The following is an 18328-nucleotide window of genomic DNA, read 5'->3' as shown; positions in this document are numbered from 1 at the left end:
TGTGTGCGAGGTGAAAATACAAAAAGAATAATAATCATTGATTTTTGAAAATAAAGTGAAAATGAAAGATAAGGAATTGTGCATGCATTCTTGATACATGTCCTAAGAGGTACCTCAAAAGTTTTTCATCCTCATATCTAAACCAGAGAACGTAACGGTCGCGGTTTTACACAACTCGTTAACGTTGTGAAACGGTCACAGTTTGGTTATGTTTAGGCACACACACTACAAAGTTAAGTTTAGAAAAAGATCATGGTTTCGGTTAAAATCAGAAGTTACTTCAATTCTGGTTACGTCTGTAACGCTGGACGTGACTTAGCTCTGTTTGTTCTGTAAGTTAAAACAAACATTGTCATATCATTGACATGTTGCAGATGTGTGGAGGTTTCTATTTGTGTCCAATAAACTAAACTAAACTCTCCTGGTTAAAGTAAAGCTGAGGCACCTTAAAGTTTCAACAAACATAATAAAGGTATAACACCTTCTCACACACCTTCCTCCTCCCACCTGTTAGAGAAATCTCCACCTTTGCTCCATATTAACCAGACATCAGAGGAAGGAAACCTAACAACAGAGCTGCAGTAAGAGGAGGAGCAACACTGGAAAGAGGAGAGCTTCAACGTCACACTCCAGAAATGAAAGTGAAGTTTGTCAGAGTGTCAGCCACGCTGCAGTCGAGACAAGTCTCTGTTTCTCTCTGAAAGAAAAGTCAAACTGACTTCATCAGGTCTTTCTCAACAACACAGCAGAGTCTCTGCCAAACACTGGTGAGTACAGCTGATCAGATTTACACTTTCTACAACCAGGATTAACACTAAACTTCAGCTCTACTCAGGCAGGAAGTTCCTCTCTTTTAATTTCTTGTGTAATTAGTAACAATATAACTATGGCTGTTTGTCTACAGGCCCACTATACAGTAGATCACTTTAACAGCTTTAAACAGTCTCTCTGTGTCAGTTCTCAGGACTGGAGTTTAGATTACTTCCTACTTTACTGCTATTGTTACTGTTTACGGATCACTTCATAAATACAGCTTCCTCTATCTTCTCTGGCTGTTTCACAATAAAAAGCTTTCAAACAGAGAACCAGTGGGAGGCTTTTATTGTGAAGCAGCTGGAGAATATGAAATGTTTGACAATAGACAATGCTTTACTGAAGCTAAATAGTTGGTCACTCCTCTTAATTCTTCAAGTTATACCACCTGTTAAAACGATATGATAATGGTTATTTAATCAACTATGTACTGCACCTTGCTTTATGTCGTTGCACCTTTTTCATAGAAATTCTTAACTTAAAGGAGAATTCCGCAAATTTTTACATTAATCTTGATTGCTATTAATATGCGAGTACTGTCGAAAGAAAAAAAAAAAACGACCCAAATCGGTGCTAGCAACACAGAGTAGCTGCAGCTACGAACTCAAAATGCAATTAAAATGTCTGTGCAACATGAACGGGGCCCTTACGTGACAACAAGATGCGTTTTCAACTCAGACATCGTTTAAATTCACCTACCCTGTCTCGATCCTGCCGGTAGCTAGCTCGCCCTGCTAGCTGCTAGCTGCCGTCTGGGATGAGTGTGTTCAGCCAGGCTTTGGTGATAATCTGAAGCTCGTAGACATAGCTGCAGCTACTCAAATTTGCCTGCACCGATTCGGGTCGTTTTTTTTTCTATCGACAGTATTCGCATATTTATAGCGATCAAGATTAAGGTAAAAATTGGCCGGAATTCTCCTTTAACACAGCTTTCAATTGGCATTGCTGTAAGGAAATGTGTGCTGCTGTATTTTTGTGAATGTTTTACATTACGAGTATTACGAGTATTGTTGCTTTTTCTCATATGTTCATACAAAGTAATATTTGGATGTATTTAAAACTGTGTTGCTAAGTATAATTTATCATATGCATTTCATAAAACAAGGAAGTTCTCTATGACAACCTCTATCTTACAGAGGACTTTACATCCACCAAGGTGAGGTGTAAGATTTAAGTTTTAATTTATGCCTTAGAACTTTTTCAGTTGGTGCAACCCTTAAAATGTTAGTAGTGTGTAAACTCCAACCTAATTAAAGATAGGTTCAGACTAGTCTATGTTTGAACTTACACATAGGTGGTGCAACCCAGTGCAGATATTTAAGCATTCTATTATCTCAAATGTCTTAAAATGTATAGTGCATTTAGCCGCTGTAAACTAGGCTGTGCCCCAAATTTTTACAATGTCTGTCTCCACCCCTGTGTGGATGTATTCAGTGCTGTTTTGTCAGAGTAGGGAGCTTCACTTTGTCAGCATGATTTAAATGTTCCTTGTTGCTCACAGTTTGATGCAAGTCAAAACACCTTTTTTTTTTAAATAATTAAAACTGTATTTTAATATGTTTTTCTTTTCTTTCACACTATGTGTAGATATGGCTGCTGCAAACTATCTGCCATCTGAAGATCAGTTTCTGTGCTCCATCTGTCTGGATGTGTTCACTGATCCTGTCGCCACATCATGTGGACACAACTTCTGCAAAAACTGCATCACTGAACACTGGGATGCTAATGACCAGTACCTGTGTCCGATGTGTAAAAAGGTTTTCAACACAAAACCTGAGCTGCACATCAACACTTTCATCTCTGAGATGGTTGCTCAGTTCAGACAGTCAGCTCAACAGAAAGCCAGCAGCAGCAGCTCAGAGCAACAAGTGTCCAAACCAGGAGAAGTTCCCTGTGACGTCTGCACTGGAACCAAACTGAAGGCCCTCAAGTCCTGCCTGGTGTGTCTGGTCTCCTACTGTGAGACTCACCTGGAGCCTCATCTGACCATGTCAGGTCTGAAAAGACATCAGCTGATCGACCCTGTGGAGAACGTGGAAGGAAGGATGTGTACGAAGCACGATAAACCTCTGGAGCTGTTCTGTAAGACCGACCAGACATGTGTCTGCATGCTCTGCACTGTTTTAGACCACAAAACGCATGATGTTGTTCCTCTGAAAGAAGAATATGAAGGAAAGAAGGCAGAGCTGGGGAAGACAGAGGCTGAAATTCAGCAGATGATCCAGAAGAGACGACTGAAGATTCAGGAGATCAAACACTTAGTCGACCTCAGTGAGGAAGATGCAGACAGAGAGATAGCAGAAGGTGTTCAGGTCTTCACTTCTCTGAAGGAGTCTGTTGAGAGAGGCCTGAAGGAGCTCATCAACACGATCAAAGAGAAGCAGAAAACAACAGAAAAACAGGCTGAAGCTTTCATCAAAGAGCTGGAACAGGAAATCTCTGAGCTGATGAAGAGGAGCACTGAGGTGGAGCAGGTGTTACGCTCTGAAGACCACCTCCATCTTCTCCAGAGTGTCCAGTCCCTAAACATCCAACAACCTCCACCCACCAAGGACTGGACAGAGGTCAGCATCCGTCCATCATCATATGAGGGGACTGTGGTGAAAGCTGTGGCTCAGCTGGAGGAGACACTCAGTAAAGAGATGAAGAAGCTGCTCGCTGAGTCTGAGCTGAAGAGGGTCCAGCAGTATGCAGTGGATGTAACTCTTGATCCTGATACAGCACATCCTGAACTCATCCTGTCTGATGATGGGAAACAAGTGAATGATAGTGATGTGAGGAAGAATCTCCCAGACAACCCAGAGAGATTTTCTCATGGTATTTGTGTTTTAGGAAAGCAGAGTTTATCTTCAGGCAGATTTTACTTTGAGGTTCAAGTTAAAGGAAAGACTAAATGGGATTTAGGAGTGGTCAGAGAGTCGATCAACAGGAAGGGAAGCATCACACTGAGCCCTGAGAATGGTTACTGGACTATAGTGTTGAGAAATGGAAATGAGTACAAAGCTGCTGCTAACCTTCCAGTCCGTCTCTCTCTGAAGTCTCCTCCTCAGAAGGTGGGGGTGTTTGTGGATTATGAGGAGGGTCTGGTCTCCTTTTATGACGTAGATGCTGCAGCTCTTATCTACTCCTTTACTGGCTGCTCCTTCTCTGAGAAACTCTTCCCATTCTTCAATCCCTGTAATAATGATGGTGATAAAAACTCTGCCCCTCTGATCATCTCTCCTGTCAGAGTAAACTAATCACTGATCTTATTTCATGTATTGATATATTTCTATTCAAGGGAACAAATGTACATTTTATAGTTTACATCTTATTTGTTTAAAGAATCTGTTTCCTGTGGTGATTGATTTACACTTCATTGTTTTGTTTGGTTATTATATGCTTCCCATTACATAGGCAACAAATTAATGTGATGCATTCATCTCTTCAACTCTGCATCATGACAGAATTTATATTTAAATCCACAGACATTTTTCCACTTTCAAAGAATCACTAATAACAGTTTCTAAAGTGAATTGGGTATTTTTTGCACAAATAAAATGTGTATTTCTTTTAATTTTTCTATTTGATGAGCAGACACAAACAAATGTTGCTGAATATCTAATTGTGTTATTAAATTTCATTTAAGAGTAAGGCCTTTTATAGCGTCTACAGAACACATGTTATACCGGGTATAAAAGGTTAATGAACATTTCTGTTTTTTAATTGTTTTGGTTATTTACTGGTCACTTTTTATTTGTTTTGTGAATACTGGTAAAACAGCTTATGAGTTAAATAAATCTGTAAATACTGTATGTGATTGTAAAATAATAAAAACTGTAAACTTGCCACGTTTATACTTTACTTCCTGCTTTGCTTCCATCATAACTACTACGGCCACTTTAAACGTGACTTTGAGTCATAATTGCTGCTTGAACAAATAACTAATGTGGTAATTTTTGTGTGTGTGCAATGTGAACGTTGAGTATGTGCATGCTTTTTATGTGTGTGTTTGTGTGTGTGTGAAAGTTGAGTAAGTTGAGTATGTGCATGCTTTTTGTGTGTGTGTGCGAGGTGAAAATAAGGAATTGTGCATGCATTCTTGATACATGTCCTAAGAGGTACCTCAAAAGTTTTTCATCCTCATATCTAAACCAGAGAACGTAACGGTCGCGGTTTTACACAACTCATTAACGTTGTGAAACGGTCGCAGTTTGGTTATGTTTAGGCACACAAACTACAAAGTTAAGTTTAGAAAAAGATCATGGTTTCGGTTAAAATCAGAAGTTACTTCACTTCTGGTTACGTATGTAACACTGGACGTGACTTAGCTCCGTTTGTTCTGTAAGTAAAAAAAACAAACATTGTCATATCATTGATATGTATTTATTTTGAAACCACGCTGCTGCCACTTGCGAGGACACTCTTGTTAAAGAGATTTGTAATCTCAAGGAGTTTTTATCCTGGTTAAATAAAGGTTTGAATGAAAAAAAAAAATGTTGCAGATGTGTGGAGGTTTCTATTTGTGTCCAGTAAGCTAAACTAAACTCTCCTGAGGCCCGTACTACGAAGCAAGATTTGGCGTTACCGAGGTAACTTCAGGTTCAACCCAGGGTTTTCTGTACCACGACGGTGGATCACTTGTTACCGGGTTCAAAAAACCTAACCTGGTCGGGAGCAGGTTATGTTGGAGATTAGAGATCAACCGGTGTTACAGCACCGCCTACTGACCAATCAATACTCGATTGATAACGCCGTCACCGTTCTTAGAAGATCAGGTGGAGCTCGGTGGGCGGAGAGAGAGAGAGAGAGAGAGAGAGAGAGGGAGAGGGGGAGAGAGGGAGAGAGAGGTGTGCGCTCATAATAGTTAAAAACATTTAGAGACCGACAACCCCGTTAACATTCCCTGATGGGTATTTTTATGAAATATATAGATTTTAATGGGAGGGAATTACATATAGGCTATTGGCTTCTTGAGCCGTCTGTTGCCAATGTGCTCATCGGTTTGAATTATGTTTTTATATATTTTATTAGCTCTCACGATCGCTTACCACTGCCAGGGTTGCACATGAAATAATAGGCTAAAGCAACGGCAGTTTATGGAAAGCACAAGTGTAATTATGGTCAGATCTTGGTCCTGACTGATGGGGAAGTGATATTAATAAAAGCGTTGTGATTTACGCATTCATGGCGTCGGCTATTTTTGTTGCCAACTTTCCTTCCTGGGTTAGGAAGCAGCGACTGTATTGCGATTTGCTTGTAAAACCGTGTCTGTGTTCTTCATATTTATGTAGAATTATAGTCTGCTCTTCTTATGTAAAATATGCGCCTCTGGTAGAGGTTTGTGATTGGTCGTGCTGTGCAAACAGCCTCTTTTATGTGAACACGTGCGTCACTGGATTGGGAAACCCTGGGTTGACTGAACTAGTTGTGAACCACCGTCGTGACACAGCTTATGCGGGACCGCGGTTGTTAGGTTAGGTGAAGCTGGTAACTGGGTAACTGAAATAAATCCAGGGCACGTTGATCTTGATTCGTAGTACAGGCCTCAGGTCTTTCTCAACAACACAGCAGAGTCTCTGCCAAACACTGGTGAGTACAGCTGATCATATTTACACTTTCTACAACCAGAATTAACACTAAACTTCAGCTCTACTCAGAAAGGAAGTTCCTCTCTTTTCCTTTCTTGTGAAATTGGTAACAATATAACTATGACTGTTTGTCCACAGGCCCACTATACAGTAGATCACTTTAACAGCTTTAAACAGTCTCTCTGTGTCAGTTCTCAGGACTTTTAGGAACTTGGAAATGAATGTCTGTGGTTTCCTGTCTGGTTACTAATTGCATACTGCTTCCTCTATTTCCTCTGGCTGTTTCACAATAAAAGCTTTCCACAAGAAAACTAGTGGGAGGCTTTTAATGTGAAACAGCTAGAGAATATGAATGTTTGACAATATATATATTGACAATGCTTTGCTGAAGATAAAGAGTTGGTCACTCCTCTTAAAGGTGCAGTAGGTAAGACTTATAAAACTAACTTTCTGTCATATTTGCTGAAACTGACCCTATGTTCGAGTAGAACTACATGAAGCAGGTCATTAAAAAAAAAAAGAAATCCAGCTCCTCTGGCACCACCTACAGCCTGTAGTGTGATTTGCAAAAATCCACCGCTCCCTGTTCAGATGCACCAATCAGGGCCAGGGGGGGTGTCTAACTGCGTGTCCGTTTAGTCCGATTGTTAGTCCATTTGGGCTTTAGCAGAAAGGGGGGGAGGGACTGAGAAGATGTCGATGTTCAATTTTTTTGGCTAAGTCCTGGATCTTCGCAATCCTGCCTACAGCACCTTTAATTCTTCAAGTTATACCACCTGTTAAAACGATACGCTATGACAACCTCTATCTTACAGAGGACTTTACATCCACCAAAGTGAGGTGTAAGATTTAAGTTTTAACTTATGCCTTAGAACTTTTTCAGCTGTTGACATGGCTAAACCACCTTGTACCAGATGCTAACGTGGACCTGCTGGGATTCACTGCCGTGAGAGCCGACAGAGACACAAAAGCGAGCGGAAAAAGCAAAGGTGGGGGACTCATCATGTATGTCAACAACCGCTGGTGTAACCCAGGACATATCTCCGTAAAGACAGCCTCATGTTGCCAGGATCTCGAGCTGTTAGCTGTTAGCCTGTGGCCATATTATCTGCTGAGGGAGTTCAGTCACGTAATTACCGTCTGTGTTTACATCCCTCCGAGAGCGGACGCAACCACTGCCTGTGAGAAGATCCACTCCGTCACAGCAAGGCTGCAGACACAGCTTTTATGATCATCTCTGGGGACTTTAATCATGCAACTTTGGATTCTACTTTGGCTGTTTTTCACCAAGTTGTAGAATGGCCTACGAGAAACAACAGGACAATTGATCTCCTGTATGCTAATGTGAGGGATGCATACAGAGCAACTCCCCTCTCCCCACTGGGGAAGTCTGATCACAACCTGGTTCACCTACAGCCACTGTACACTCCCCTGGTCCAACAACAGCCGGTGACAACTCGCACCATCAGGAGATGGTCCCCTGAGATGGAAAGTGCCCTGAGAGACTGTTACAACACCACAGGCTGGGATGTGCTGATCAACCCGCATGGTGAAGACATAGCGGGGATTACACATTGTCTGACGGACTACCTGAACTTCTGCGCAGACATGGTCTCCCCCATTAAGACTGTCCACTGTTACCCTAATAACAAGCCATGGGTAACACGGGTAGTCAAGGCTGTCCTCAACAAGAAGAAGGCTGTCTTCAGGAGCAGGGACAGGGAGGCCATGAAGGCAGCACAGCAGGAGGTGAAACACTGTGTGAGGGAAGCTAAGGACAGCTAAAGGAAAAAGGTGGAGCAGAAGCTGAGGGAGAACAGCATGAGGGAGGTCTGGGAAGGTGTGAGGACCATCACAGGTCACAACACAAAGACCAGAGCTACAGGGGGGACAATGGAGAGGGCGAATGAGCTGAATGACTTCTTCAACAGGTTTAACCAGCCCTTGTCCTTGTCTCCCCCACCCCCACCCTCACCGCAGCCATCTCTCCTTCTTACCTCTACACACCTCCCCCCTGACACCACAATCCCCCCCTCCTCCTACCCCACCGCAACACAATCCCTGCCGCACATCACCACAGACCAGGTCAGAGGACAGCTGAGGAAGCTCCGGCCCAGGAAAGCAGCAGGCCCGGATGAAGTGTGTCCGAGAACTGGGGGAACCACTACAACGGATCTTCAACCTTAGCCTACAGCTAGGGAGAGTGCCCACCCTCTGGAAGACATCCTGCATCGTTCCGGTTCCCAAGAAGAACAGGCCCAGCGAGCTGAACGACTTCCGACCGGTGGCACTCACTTCACACCTGATGAAGACGTTGGAGCGGCTCTTCCTCAGGCTCCTCAGACCTCAGGTACAACATGCCCTGGACCGGCTGCAGTTTGCGTACCAGCCAAATGTTGGTGTGGAGGATGCCATCCTCTACATGCTACACTGAGCCCACTCCCATCTGGCTAAGGGAAGTGGCACAGTGAGGATCCTTTTCTTGGACTTCTCCAGTGCCTTCAATACCATCCGGCCCCCTATACTTCAGGACAAACTGAACAGGATGGGAGTGGACCCCTATCTGGTAGACTGGATCAAGGATTACCTCACTGACAGACCACAGTACGTCAGGCTGAAGGACACCACGTCTGACACTGTGGTAAGCAGCACTGGAGCCCCCCAGGGCACAGTGCTAGCTCCTCTTCTCTTCACCCTGTACACCTCGGACTTCTGTTACAACTCGGAGCTGTGTCGCATACAGTAGTACGCCAATGACACAGCCATCGTTGGGTGTATCAGGGGTGACAGAGAGGAGATCGGAGTCTGGTGGGGGATTTTGCTCTCTGGTGTCACACTAACTGCCTACAGCTCAACACCTCTAAGACGAAGGAGCTGGTCATTGACTTTGGGAGGTCCAGACCAAGACCGCGACCAGTCCTGCTAGAGGGAGCTGAGGTGGAGGCTGTGCAATCATACAAATACCTCGGGCTGTGACTGGATAATAAACTGGACTGGACAACACACACCAGCCACCTGTACAGAAAGACACAAAGCAGGTTGTACTTCCTGAGGAGACTGCGGTCTTTCAACATCTGCAGCAAACTGCTGTTGATGTTTTACCAGTCTGTGGTTACAAGTGTCCTCTTCTACACTTTGGTGTGCTGGGGGGGCAGCATATCCAAGAAGGACACCTCCAGACTGGATAAACTGATCAGGCGGGCGGGCTCTGTGGTCAGCATGAAGCTGGACTCACTGGTGACGGTGGCAGAGAGGAGGACACTGGACAAACTGCTGGACATTACTGACAATGCCAGCCACCCCCTGCACACCGTCAGCAGCAACCAGAGAAGCCTGTTCAGTGGAAGGCTGCTCCTTCCCAAGTGTAGGACCAACAGACTCAAGAACTCCTTTGTCCCTCATGCCATCATACTCTACAACTCCTCACTCGGGGGGAGGAGGAAATAGGGTAGAACAGAACAGAACAGGAAGGAAGGGAAGGAGTGGTAGCCACTCACTCATTCACTGTGCAATAAATTAATAATCTACTCACATACAGTACATACCTGGACACTCTAACTGCTCTTAACTGCTAATTTATGCTAAATGTCATTTATTTATCAACTGTATAATAACACAATACCATACACAGTCCTATATATCTATCTTTATTTATCTGTAGTTTATTGTTGTTTACTTTTTGTAAAAAATATTCAGCTAAATGTTTATTGTTATTGTTATTCATATACTGTTTTTTTTTTAATACCTCTTTATTTAAAGAGTGTTTTGTAAGCTGCTAAAATCTGCTGCTGGAAATCTAATTTCCTTGCGGGAGTCATCCCAAAAGGATCAATAAAGAGAAGTCTAAGTCTAAGTCTAAGTTGGTGCAACCCTGAAAATATTAGTAGCGCGTAAACTCCAACCTAATTAAAGATAGGTTCAAACTAGTCTATGTTTGAACTTACACATAGGTGGTGCAACCCAGTGCAGATATTTAGGAATTCTATTATCTCAAATGTCTTAAAGGTCCTAGGTACAGTCCAAGGTGGAGGGTGGGGGTGTGGTCTTGACCAACTGCCACTTTGCTCGTTTGAAAGCCATGTCGTCTCTCTCTCTCTCTCATGGATGGGCCAAATTCTCTGGGCGGGCAAAGCAGAGAAAGGGGAGGTAACCTTTCCCCTTATGACGTCATAAGGAGCAGATTCCAGATCGGCCCATCTGAGCTTTCATTTTCTCAAAGGCAGAGCAGGATACCCAGGGCTCGGTTTACACCTATCACCATTTCTAGCCACTGGGGGACCATAGGCAGGCTGGGGGAACTCATATTAATGTTAAAAAACCTCATAAAGTGAAATTTTCATGCCATGGGACCTTTAAAATATATAGTGCATTTAGCCGCTGTAAAGAGGGCTGAGCCAGACATTTTTACAATGTCTGGCTCCGCCCCTGTGTGGATATATTTATTGCCGTTTTGTCAGAGTAGCGAGCTTCACTTTCTCAGCATGATTTAAATGTTCCTTGTTGCTCACAGTTCGGTGAAAGTCAAAACACCTTTTTTTTTTAAATAATTAAATCTGTATTTTGAATATGTTTTTCTTTTCTTTCACATTATGTGTAGATATGGCTGCTGCAAACTATCTGCCATCTGAAGATCAGTTTCTGTGCTCCATCTGTCTGGATGTGTTCACTGATCCTGTCAGCACACCATGTGGACACAACTTCTGCAAAAACTGCATCAATGAATACTAATGACCAGTACCTGTGTCCGATGTGTAACAAGGTTTTCAACACAAATCTGAGCTGCTCATCAACACTTTCATCTCTGAGATGGTTGCTCAGTTCAGACAGTCAGCTCAACAGAAAGCCAGCAGCAGCAGCTCAGAGCAACAAGTGTCCAAACCAGGAGAAGTTCCCTGTGACGTCTGCACTGGAACCAAACTGAAGGCCCTGAAGTCCTGCCTGGTGTGTCTGGTCTCCTACTGTGAGACTCACCTGGAGCCTCATCTGACCATGTCAGGTCTGAAAAGACATCAGCTGATCGACCCTGTGGAGAACCTGGAAGACAGGATGTGTACGAAGCACGATAAACCTCTGGAGCTGTTCTGTAAGACCGATCAGATATGTGTCTGCATGCTCTGCACTGTTTTAGACCAAGTTCTGTGTTGTTTGACCCATCACTCCCCCCCAACCAACCTCCCTAAGCGGATTTTCGGGCTTTCATACTACTCGCTACCGTTGTTGCTCTTAATGCTACGTCATCTTCAAGCGCCATGTAGCTGCTGCTCTCCCCGGTGCGTTCTACAAACACGCTGAAGGGTGATTTTTTGCATTGTTTATGACACTGACAGCCACTGTCCAAACGTCTGTATTGTACGAGTTTGGAGTGAGAACGGGTTACATGCTTATAGTGTCTACAGAAAAAAATATGAATAAGTGTCGTTATTATACCGTGTATAAAAGGTTAATGAATGTTTCTATTTTGTCTGAAAAGTGTTTTGGTTCATTATTAGTCACTTTGGTTATTTTTTTGTTTTTAAGGGTAAAATGGTTTATAAGTCAAAGAAATCTGTAAAAATGTGATTGTAAAAATAAAAACTGAAAAATAAAGCAGCTGTTGAACACAAGGCCTGAGTAAACAGTGACTTGAACACCAAACACTGAACAGAAAAGCTGGTTTACACAGAAGTTGTATTTCATTACGAGTACATTGTGTTTCCTGTGGCTGCTTCACAATAAAAGCTCCCTGTGTGTTTCACCAGTTGGATGCTTTTAATGTGAAGGAGCGGCAGGAGGAAATGTTTGTTTTCACCAGCAGTGATTGTGGAGGATGAATCGGTCTCACCTTGTTTTCCAGTTGAAAAGCATAGTGTATTTGTTTGGAACTATTTTCAGCGGCGGATTAATCCACATTTGGTGCTCTGGTGAGTATTTGTGTCAGCGGCATGGTGTGTGTGTCAGATTGAGTCAAAATAATAAAATGTGTGTGTGAGTGTGTGTGTTTTCATGGTGATGAAGGAACAACAGCGTGACTCACTGATGTGTTTTTACAATATATCAGGCTGTGATACACACACACCCTTGTTAGGAGATTGGGCCGCTCCGTGTAACTTCAGAAATGTTTTGGATGCATCATTTTTATAGTTCTGCTGATGGGGTTGCCAGGTTACGGCGTTTGTGTAGTCTACTTGTTAGATTTGTCCGCAGGTTGAGGAATGTTGCGTCTCAGCTCTGACTTCTGAAAAACTCTTTTACTTCACCGACAAAAGAGCTTTTTACCAAACTGCACCGTGCAGCTGCATCAGATATCACCGCTGATCAAAGGACAGCAGAGCTGGAGGGATTCACAAAGTAAAAGTACTAATACCACAGTGTAATAGTCCTGCTGATTATTTTCTCCATTAATCGATAGCCTATAATAACTGGAGCGCTGCAGCGACCGGTCAATTAATCAATTAGTGGATCCTAAAACTAGTTTGATAATGGATTCATCATTTTCAGTCATTTTTAAGCAAAAAATGCAAACATATTTCCAACTTCTTGTAGGAGGATTTGCTGTTCTTTCCAACCAGTTCTCACTCCCAACTCGTAAAATACGGACGCTTGGTCAATGTCTCTCAGCGTCAGATACAACGCATAAATCTCCCTTCAGCGTCTGTATGGAACGCAGCGGGCAGAGCAGCAGCTCCGCGGTGCTATAAGGTGACGTAGTATTAAGAGAGAAACAGTAGAGAGTAGTATGTAGAGAGACAACGGTAGAGAGTAGTATGTAGAGAGACAGCAGCAGAGAGTAGTATGAAGAGAGACAGCAGTAGAGAGTAGTATATAGAGAGACAACAGTAGAGAGTAGTATGTAGAGAGACAACAGTAGAGAGTAGTATGTAGAGAGACAGCAGTAGAGAGTAGTATGTAGAGAGACAGCAGTAAAGAGTAGTATGTAGAGAGACAACAGTAGAGAGTAGTATGTAGAGAGACAGCAGCAGAGAGTAGTATGTAGAGAGACAGCAGTAGAGAGTAGTATGTAGAGAGACAACAGTAGAGAGTAGTATGTAGAGAGACAACAGTAGAGAGTAGTATGTAGAGAGACAGCAGTAGAGAGTAGTATGTAGAGAGACAACGGTAGAGAGTAGTATGTAGAGAGACAACAGTAGAGAGTAGTATGTAGAGAGACAGCAGTAGAGAGTAGTATGTAGAGAGACAGCAGTAGAGAGTAGTATGTAGAGAGACAACAGTAGAGAGTAGTATGTAGAGAGACAGCAGTAGAGTAGTATGTAGAGAGACAGCAGTAGAGAGTAGTATGTAGAGAGACAACAGTAGAGACTAGTATGTAGAGAGACAGCAGTAGAGAGTAGTATGTAGAGAGACAACGGTAGAGAGTAGTATGTAGAGAGACAACAGTAGAGAGTAGTATGTAGAGAGACAACGGTAGAGAGTAGTATGAAGAGAGACAACAGTAGGGAGTAGTATGTAGAGAGACAGCAGTAGAAAGACAGCAGTAGAGAATAGTATGTAGAGAGACAACAGTAGAGAGTAGTATGTAGAGAGACAACAGTAGAGAGTAGTATGTAGAGAGACAACAGTAGAGAGTAGTATGAAGAGAGACAACAGTAGAGAGTAGTATGTAGAGAGACAGCAGTAGAGAGACAGCAGTAGAGAATAGTATGTAGAGAGACAACAGTAGAGAGTAGTATGAAGAGAGACAACAGTAGAGAGTAGTATGTAGAGAGACAGCAGTAGAAAGACAGCAGTAGAGAATAGTATGTAGAGAGACAACAGTAGAGAGTAGTATGTAGAGAGACAACAGTAGAGAGTAGTATGTAGAGAGACAACAGTAGAGACTAGTATGTAGAGAGACAGCAGTAGAGAGTAGTATGTAGAGAGACAACGGTAGAGAGTAGTATGTAGAGAGACAACAGTAGAGAGTAGTATGTAGAGAGACAGCAGTAGAGAGTAGTATATAGAGAGACAGCAGTAGAGAGTAGTATGTAGAGAGACAACAGTAGAGAGTAGTATGTAGAGAGACAGCAGTAGAGTAGTATGTAGAGAGACAGCAGTAGAGAGTAGTATGTAGAGAGACAACAGTAGAGACTAGTATGTAGAGAGACAGCAGTAGAGAGTAGTATGTAGAGAGACAACGGTAGAGAGTAGTATGTAGAGAGACAACAGTAGAGACTAGTATGTAGAGAGACAACAGTAGAGAGTAGTATGTAGAGAGACAACGGTAGAGAGTAGTATGAAGAGAGACAACAGTAGAGAGTAGTATGTAGAGAGACAGCAGTAGAAAGACAGCAGTAGAGAATAGTATGTAGAGAGACAACAGTAGAGAGTAGTATGTAGAGAGACAACAGTAGAGAGTAGTATGTAGAGAGACAACAGTAGAGAGTAGTATGAAGAGAGACAACAGTAGAGAGTAGTATGTAGAGAGACAGCAGTAGAGAGACAGCAGTAGAGAATAGTATGTAGAGAGACAACAGTAGAGAGTAGTATGAAGAGAGACAACAGTAGAGAGTAGTATGTAGAGAGACAGCAGTAGAGAGTAGTATGTAGAGAGACAACAGTAGAGAGTAGTATGTAGAGAGACAACAGTAGAGAGTAGTATGTTGTATTCTTTGTCATACATGACAGTAAATGTAATATTTTAAGGTTTCTGACAGTCCGATAAATAAATCATATTGAAGACATCATTGTCGGCTCTGAGAAATCGTGAATGTGAATTTAATTCACACAATTCAACGACTACGATTAATCAATTAGTCGAGAAAATAATTGGCAGATTAATCCATCCATCCATCCATCTTCTTCCACTTATCCGGTAACGGGTCGATTAATCAATAATACAAATAATATAATACAAAATTGAATTGCAGCTCTGATCTGTTTATAGATGCGTCTATTGTTACGTAACAGTGATATGTTTATGGACATGGTTCTCGGGACTTATGTGTGAGAACTTTAAGAGATTCCTTTTATGTATGAAAGCAATAAAATAAAACTGCAGTTACTTTTAATATGAAATTAAAACGGCGTCAGTCAGTCAGACAACTCTGCTGTCATCACAGTGAAGTCTTCAACTGACTCATCTGATGTTTAAAACATAATATTCATCTCTAACTGTATTATAACTCTACAAAATCCAAATGTCAACACACACATACACACACACACACACACACACACACACACACACATACACATTCACATATACCACACACACACACACACACACACACACACACACACACACACACATACATACACCACACACTCACACACTCACACATACACACACACACACACACACACACACACACACACTCATTCATCCTCATGACTTAACTGTGTAACTGAGATCTCATTATGACAGCTTGCAGAGAATAATAATCAACGATTAGTTTTTGTTTTTTAACTTCTGACCCCTTGAATTCACTCCGTGACTGCGTTGGGGTCCCCGGACCACACTTTGAGAACCACATCAGAGAGTGAGATATATAGGTCTAATATTATGATTTAAAAAAAGAAAGATATTAAAACAAAACCAAAGCAGAAACAGAAGAACCGTGAGGATATCTGTAACAGCACAACTCCCTGAAAATAATCTAGTTCAGATTAAAAAGACCAAACATTTCTGCACATGTTGAACCATTTCTAATCAGAATGAAGGATTTCTCTCAGACTATATGTTTAACTGTGTTAACAACTGAGACCTCATCATGTCAACCTATAGACTAGTTTAATAATCACAACTGACCGCTGCAACACCTATTATAATTTCCTTTACATAAATGAAGACATTTGCAGAATGTACCTTCTACCACCTAACACACACACACACACACACACACACACACACACACACACACACACACACACACACACACACACACACACACACACACACACACACACACACACACACAATCACACACAAAATTGTAACTCAGTAAATGAAGACATCTGAATCAGAATGCAGGAGATAAAGGGTTGGACGGTGCTCCGAAGTGGAGAAAGTTTTCAGGCTGAAATCTCCATTTAATGAGTGAAATGTCTAAAATCAGACGTCCAGGTTAGACTCCGTTAAAGATTCTCTAGTGTGGGATAAGAAATAAAAGGAGATAATAGTGTGGAATAAGAAATAAAAGGAGAGAATAGTGTGGGATAAGAAATAAAAGGAGATAATAGTGTGGAATAAGAAATAAGAAATAAAAGGAGATAATAGTGTAGAATAAGAAATAAAAGGAGATAATAGTGTAGAATAAGAAATAAGAAATAAAAGGAGATAATAGTGTAGAATAAGAAATAAAAGGAGATAATAGTGTGGGATACAGACCTGAAGCTGCTTCTTCACCCGCGCTGATCCACCGACTGGCTGACAGAAAGACCGCGAGGCGCGTTCACGACGTCTTGCGACCCAACACGCGCACACACACGCGCACACACACGCGGCGAACACACACACACACACACACACACACACACACACACACACACACACACACACACATAGCCTACACATACACGACACACACCCGAACACAGACACACACACTTCAATCCTCAGAAAATAAATTATGTCCACGTGCTTTGATATAAAATATCTGAATCTGAATACACACATACACCACACACACACACACACACACACACACACACACACACACACACACACACACACACACACACACACACACACACACACACGCACGCACGCACACACACACACACACACACACACACACACACACACACACACACACACACACACACACACACACACACACACCCATCCATCACTTTTCCCCAACCACAACAACCAGGGTTGAATTACGTGGAGCCAGTGGGAGCTGAGCTCCCATAGAGAGAGGATGAGCTCCCATGAAAGCAGTAAAATCATACACCTGTGGGGGTCTCTAAAAATCATCAGCACCATTATTTAAATCACAAATAAAGGACTTTTCCCAAACACACGGAGCTCTGAAGCAGACCTGTGCGTCTCTTAGCGTCCTCTCTCGCTGTAGAAACAGAGACGAGCAGCGGCTCAGACCACGGAGCTGCTGCAGCCTTCCGTGGTCTGTACAGCTTCAGGTTATAAAGGACGCGCTCTGCTGTCGACATGCTGCAGCAGATGTGTCCCGTTTGTGCTCCGTGTATTTCTGCTGTAGTTTCAGGTTTCCACCTCCGATGTAGAGCAGCGTTCAGCCTCTTCCCTAAACTTTGTCTCATTCAGAGACCAGAGACCCAAACGGGGCTCTGAGTCAGTCAGGAGGTCTGAGATCTACCGTATCAGCAGAGATATCACGTAATGCACAGCAGACTATGGTGCAGGTAGATTATTTTCAGACATATTGTGACTTTATTCTTGTAATAGCCTATTATAACTTTATTTTTCTGAAAATATCACGACTCCTCCAAATCTCAGAGAAGACAGATGAGTTATACTTTGAATGTGCACAAAGTTTTGAACATGAGCAGAAATCTTGCTCAAACATCTGAAATATTACAGTCCAGGAGTTTATTAATTCATTAAAATGAATTCATGTGTCATTGAGGTGAATAATTGTCATATGCACATTTAAGGAGGTTACTTCCTCAACAAAAGATGCAGAAGAGGATGAAGAGTAAATGATGCCTCTAGAGGCTACATGTGTGCTGACTCAGATAGAATTAGGACAGTCCATCTACAGGAGAATAAATAGCAATACACAATGCATGACAGCCTTTTGTAATATATTCCATTATGTTTTTATATTTGGATTGTAATCTATGTTTCCCTTTACATAAAGATATTTCCAGCATACATTGATTCAGAAAAAGGTAAATAGGTGCTACAAATTCACCTGAATGCAGGAAATGAAATGTTTAATGCTCAAAATGTGCTGCTCATAGACAACTTTTTTTTTTTTTTTTTTTAAATAGACCCCCACAAAGATGAAATCATAATTCCAACCCTGACAACAACCAATCACAGCAGA

General features: G+C 42.3%; 1 protein-coding gene across 1 annotated transcript; it reads left to right on the top strand.

Moving 5' to 3' along the window:
- Positions 1-538: 538 nt before the first annotated feature.
- Positions 539-4641, top strand: LOC116039715 (E3 ubiquitin-protein ligase TRIM21-like). The gene is made up of 2 exons (XM_031284675.2): positions 539-767; positions 2401-4641. The coding sequence occupies exon 2, from the start codon at positions 2403-2405 to the stop codon at positions 4050-4052; it is 1650 nt and encodes a 549-aa protein (XP_031140535.1). The 5' UTR covers positions 539-767; positions 2401-2402; the 3' UTR covers positions 4053-4641.
- The last annotated feature ends 13687 nt before the right edge of the window (positions 4642-18328 follow it).

Source organism: Sander lucioperca, chromosome 4 (assembly GCF_008315115.2).
Source record: "Sander lucioperca isolate FBNREF2018 chromosome 4, SLUC_FBN_1.2, whole genome shotgun sequence".
Taxonomy (NCBI): Eukaryota; Metazoa; Chordata; class Actinopteri; order Perciformes; family Percidae; genus Sander; species Sander lucioperca.
The sequence above is the reverse complement of the archived record's forward strand: the minus strand, read 5'-3'. Positions and strand labels throughout refer to the sequence as shown.

What these genes read in the sequence shown, in the direction of transcription:
- LOC116039715 (XM_031284675.2), top strand. Translation starts at nt 2,403, where the DNA reads ATGGCTGCTGCAAACTATCTGCCATCTGAAGATCAGTTTCTGTGCTCC.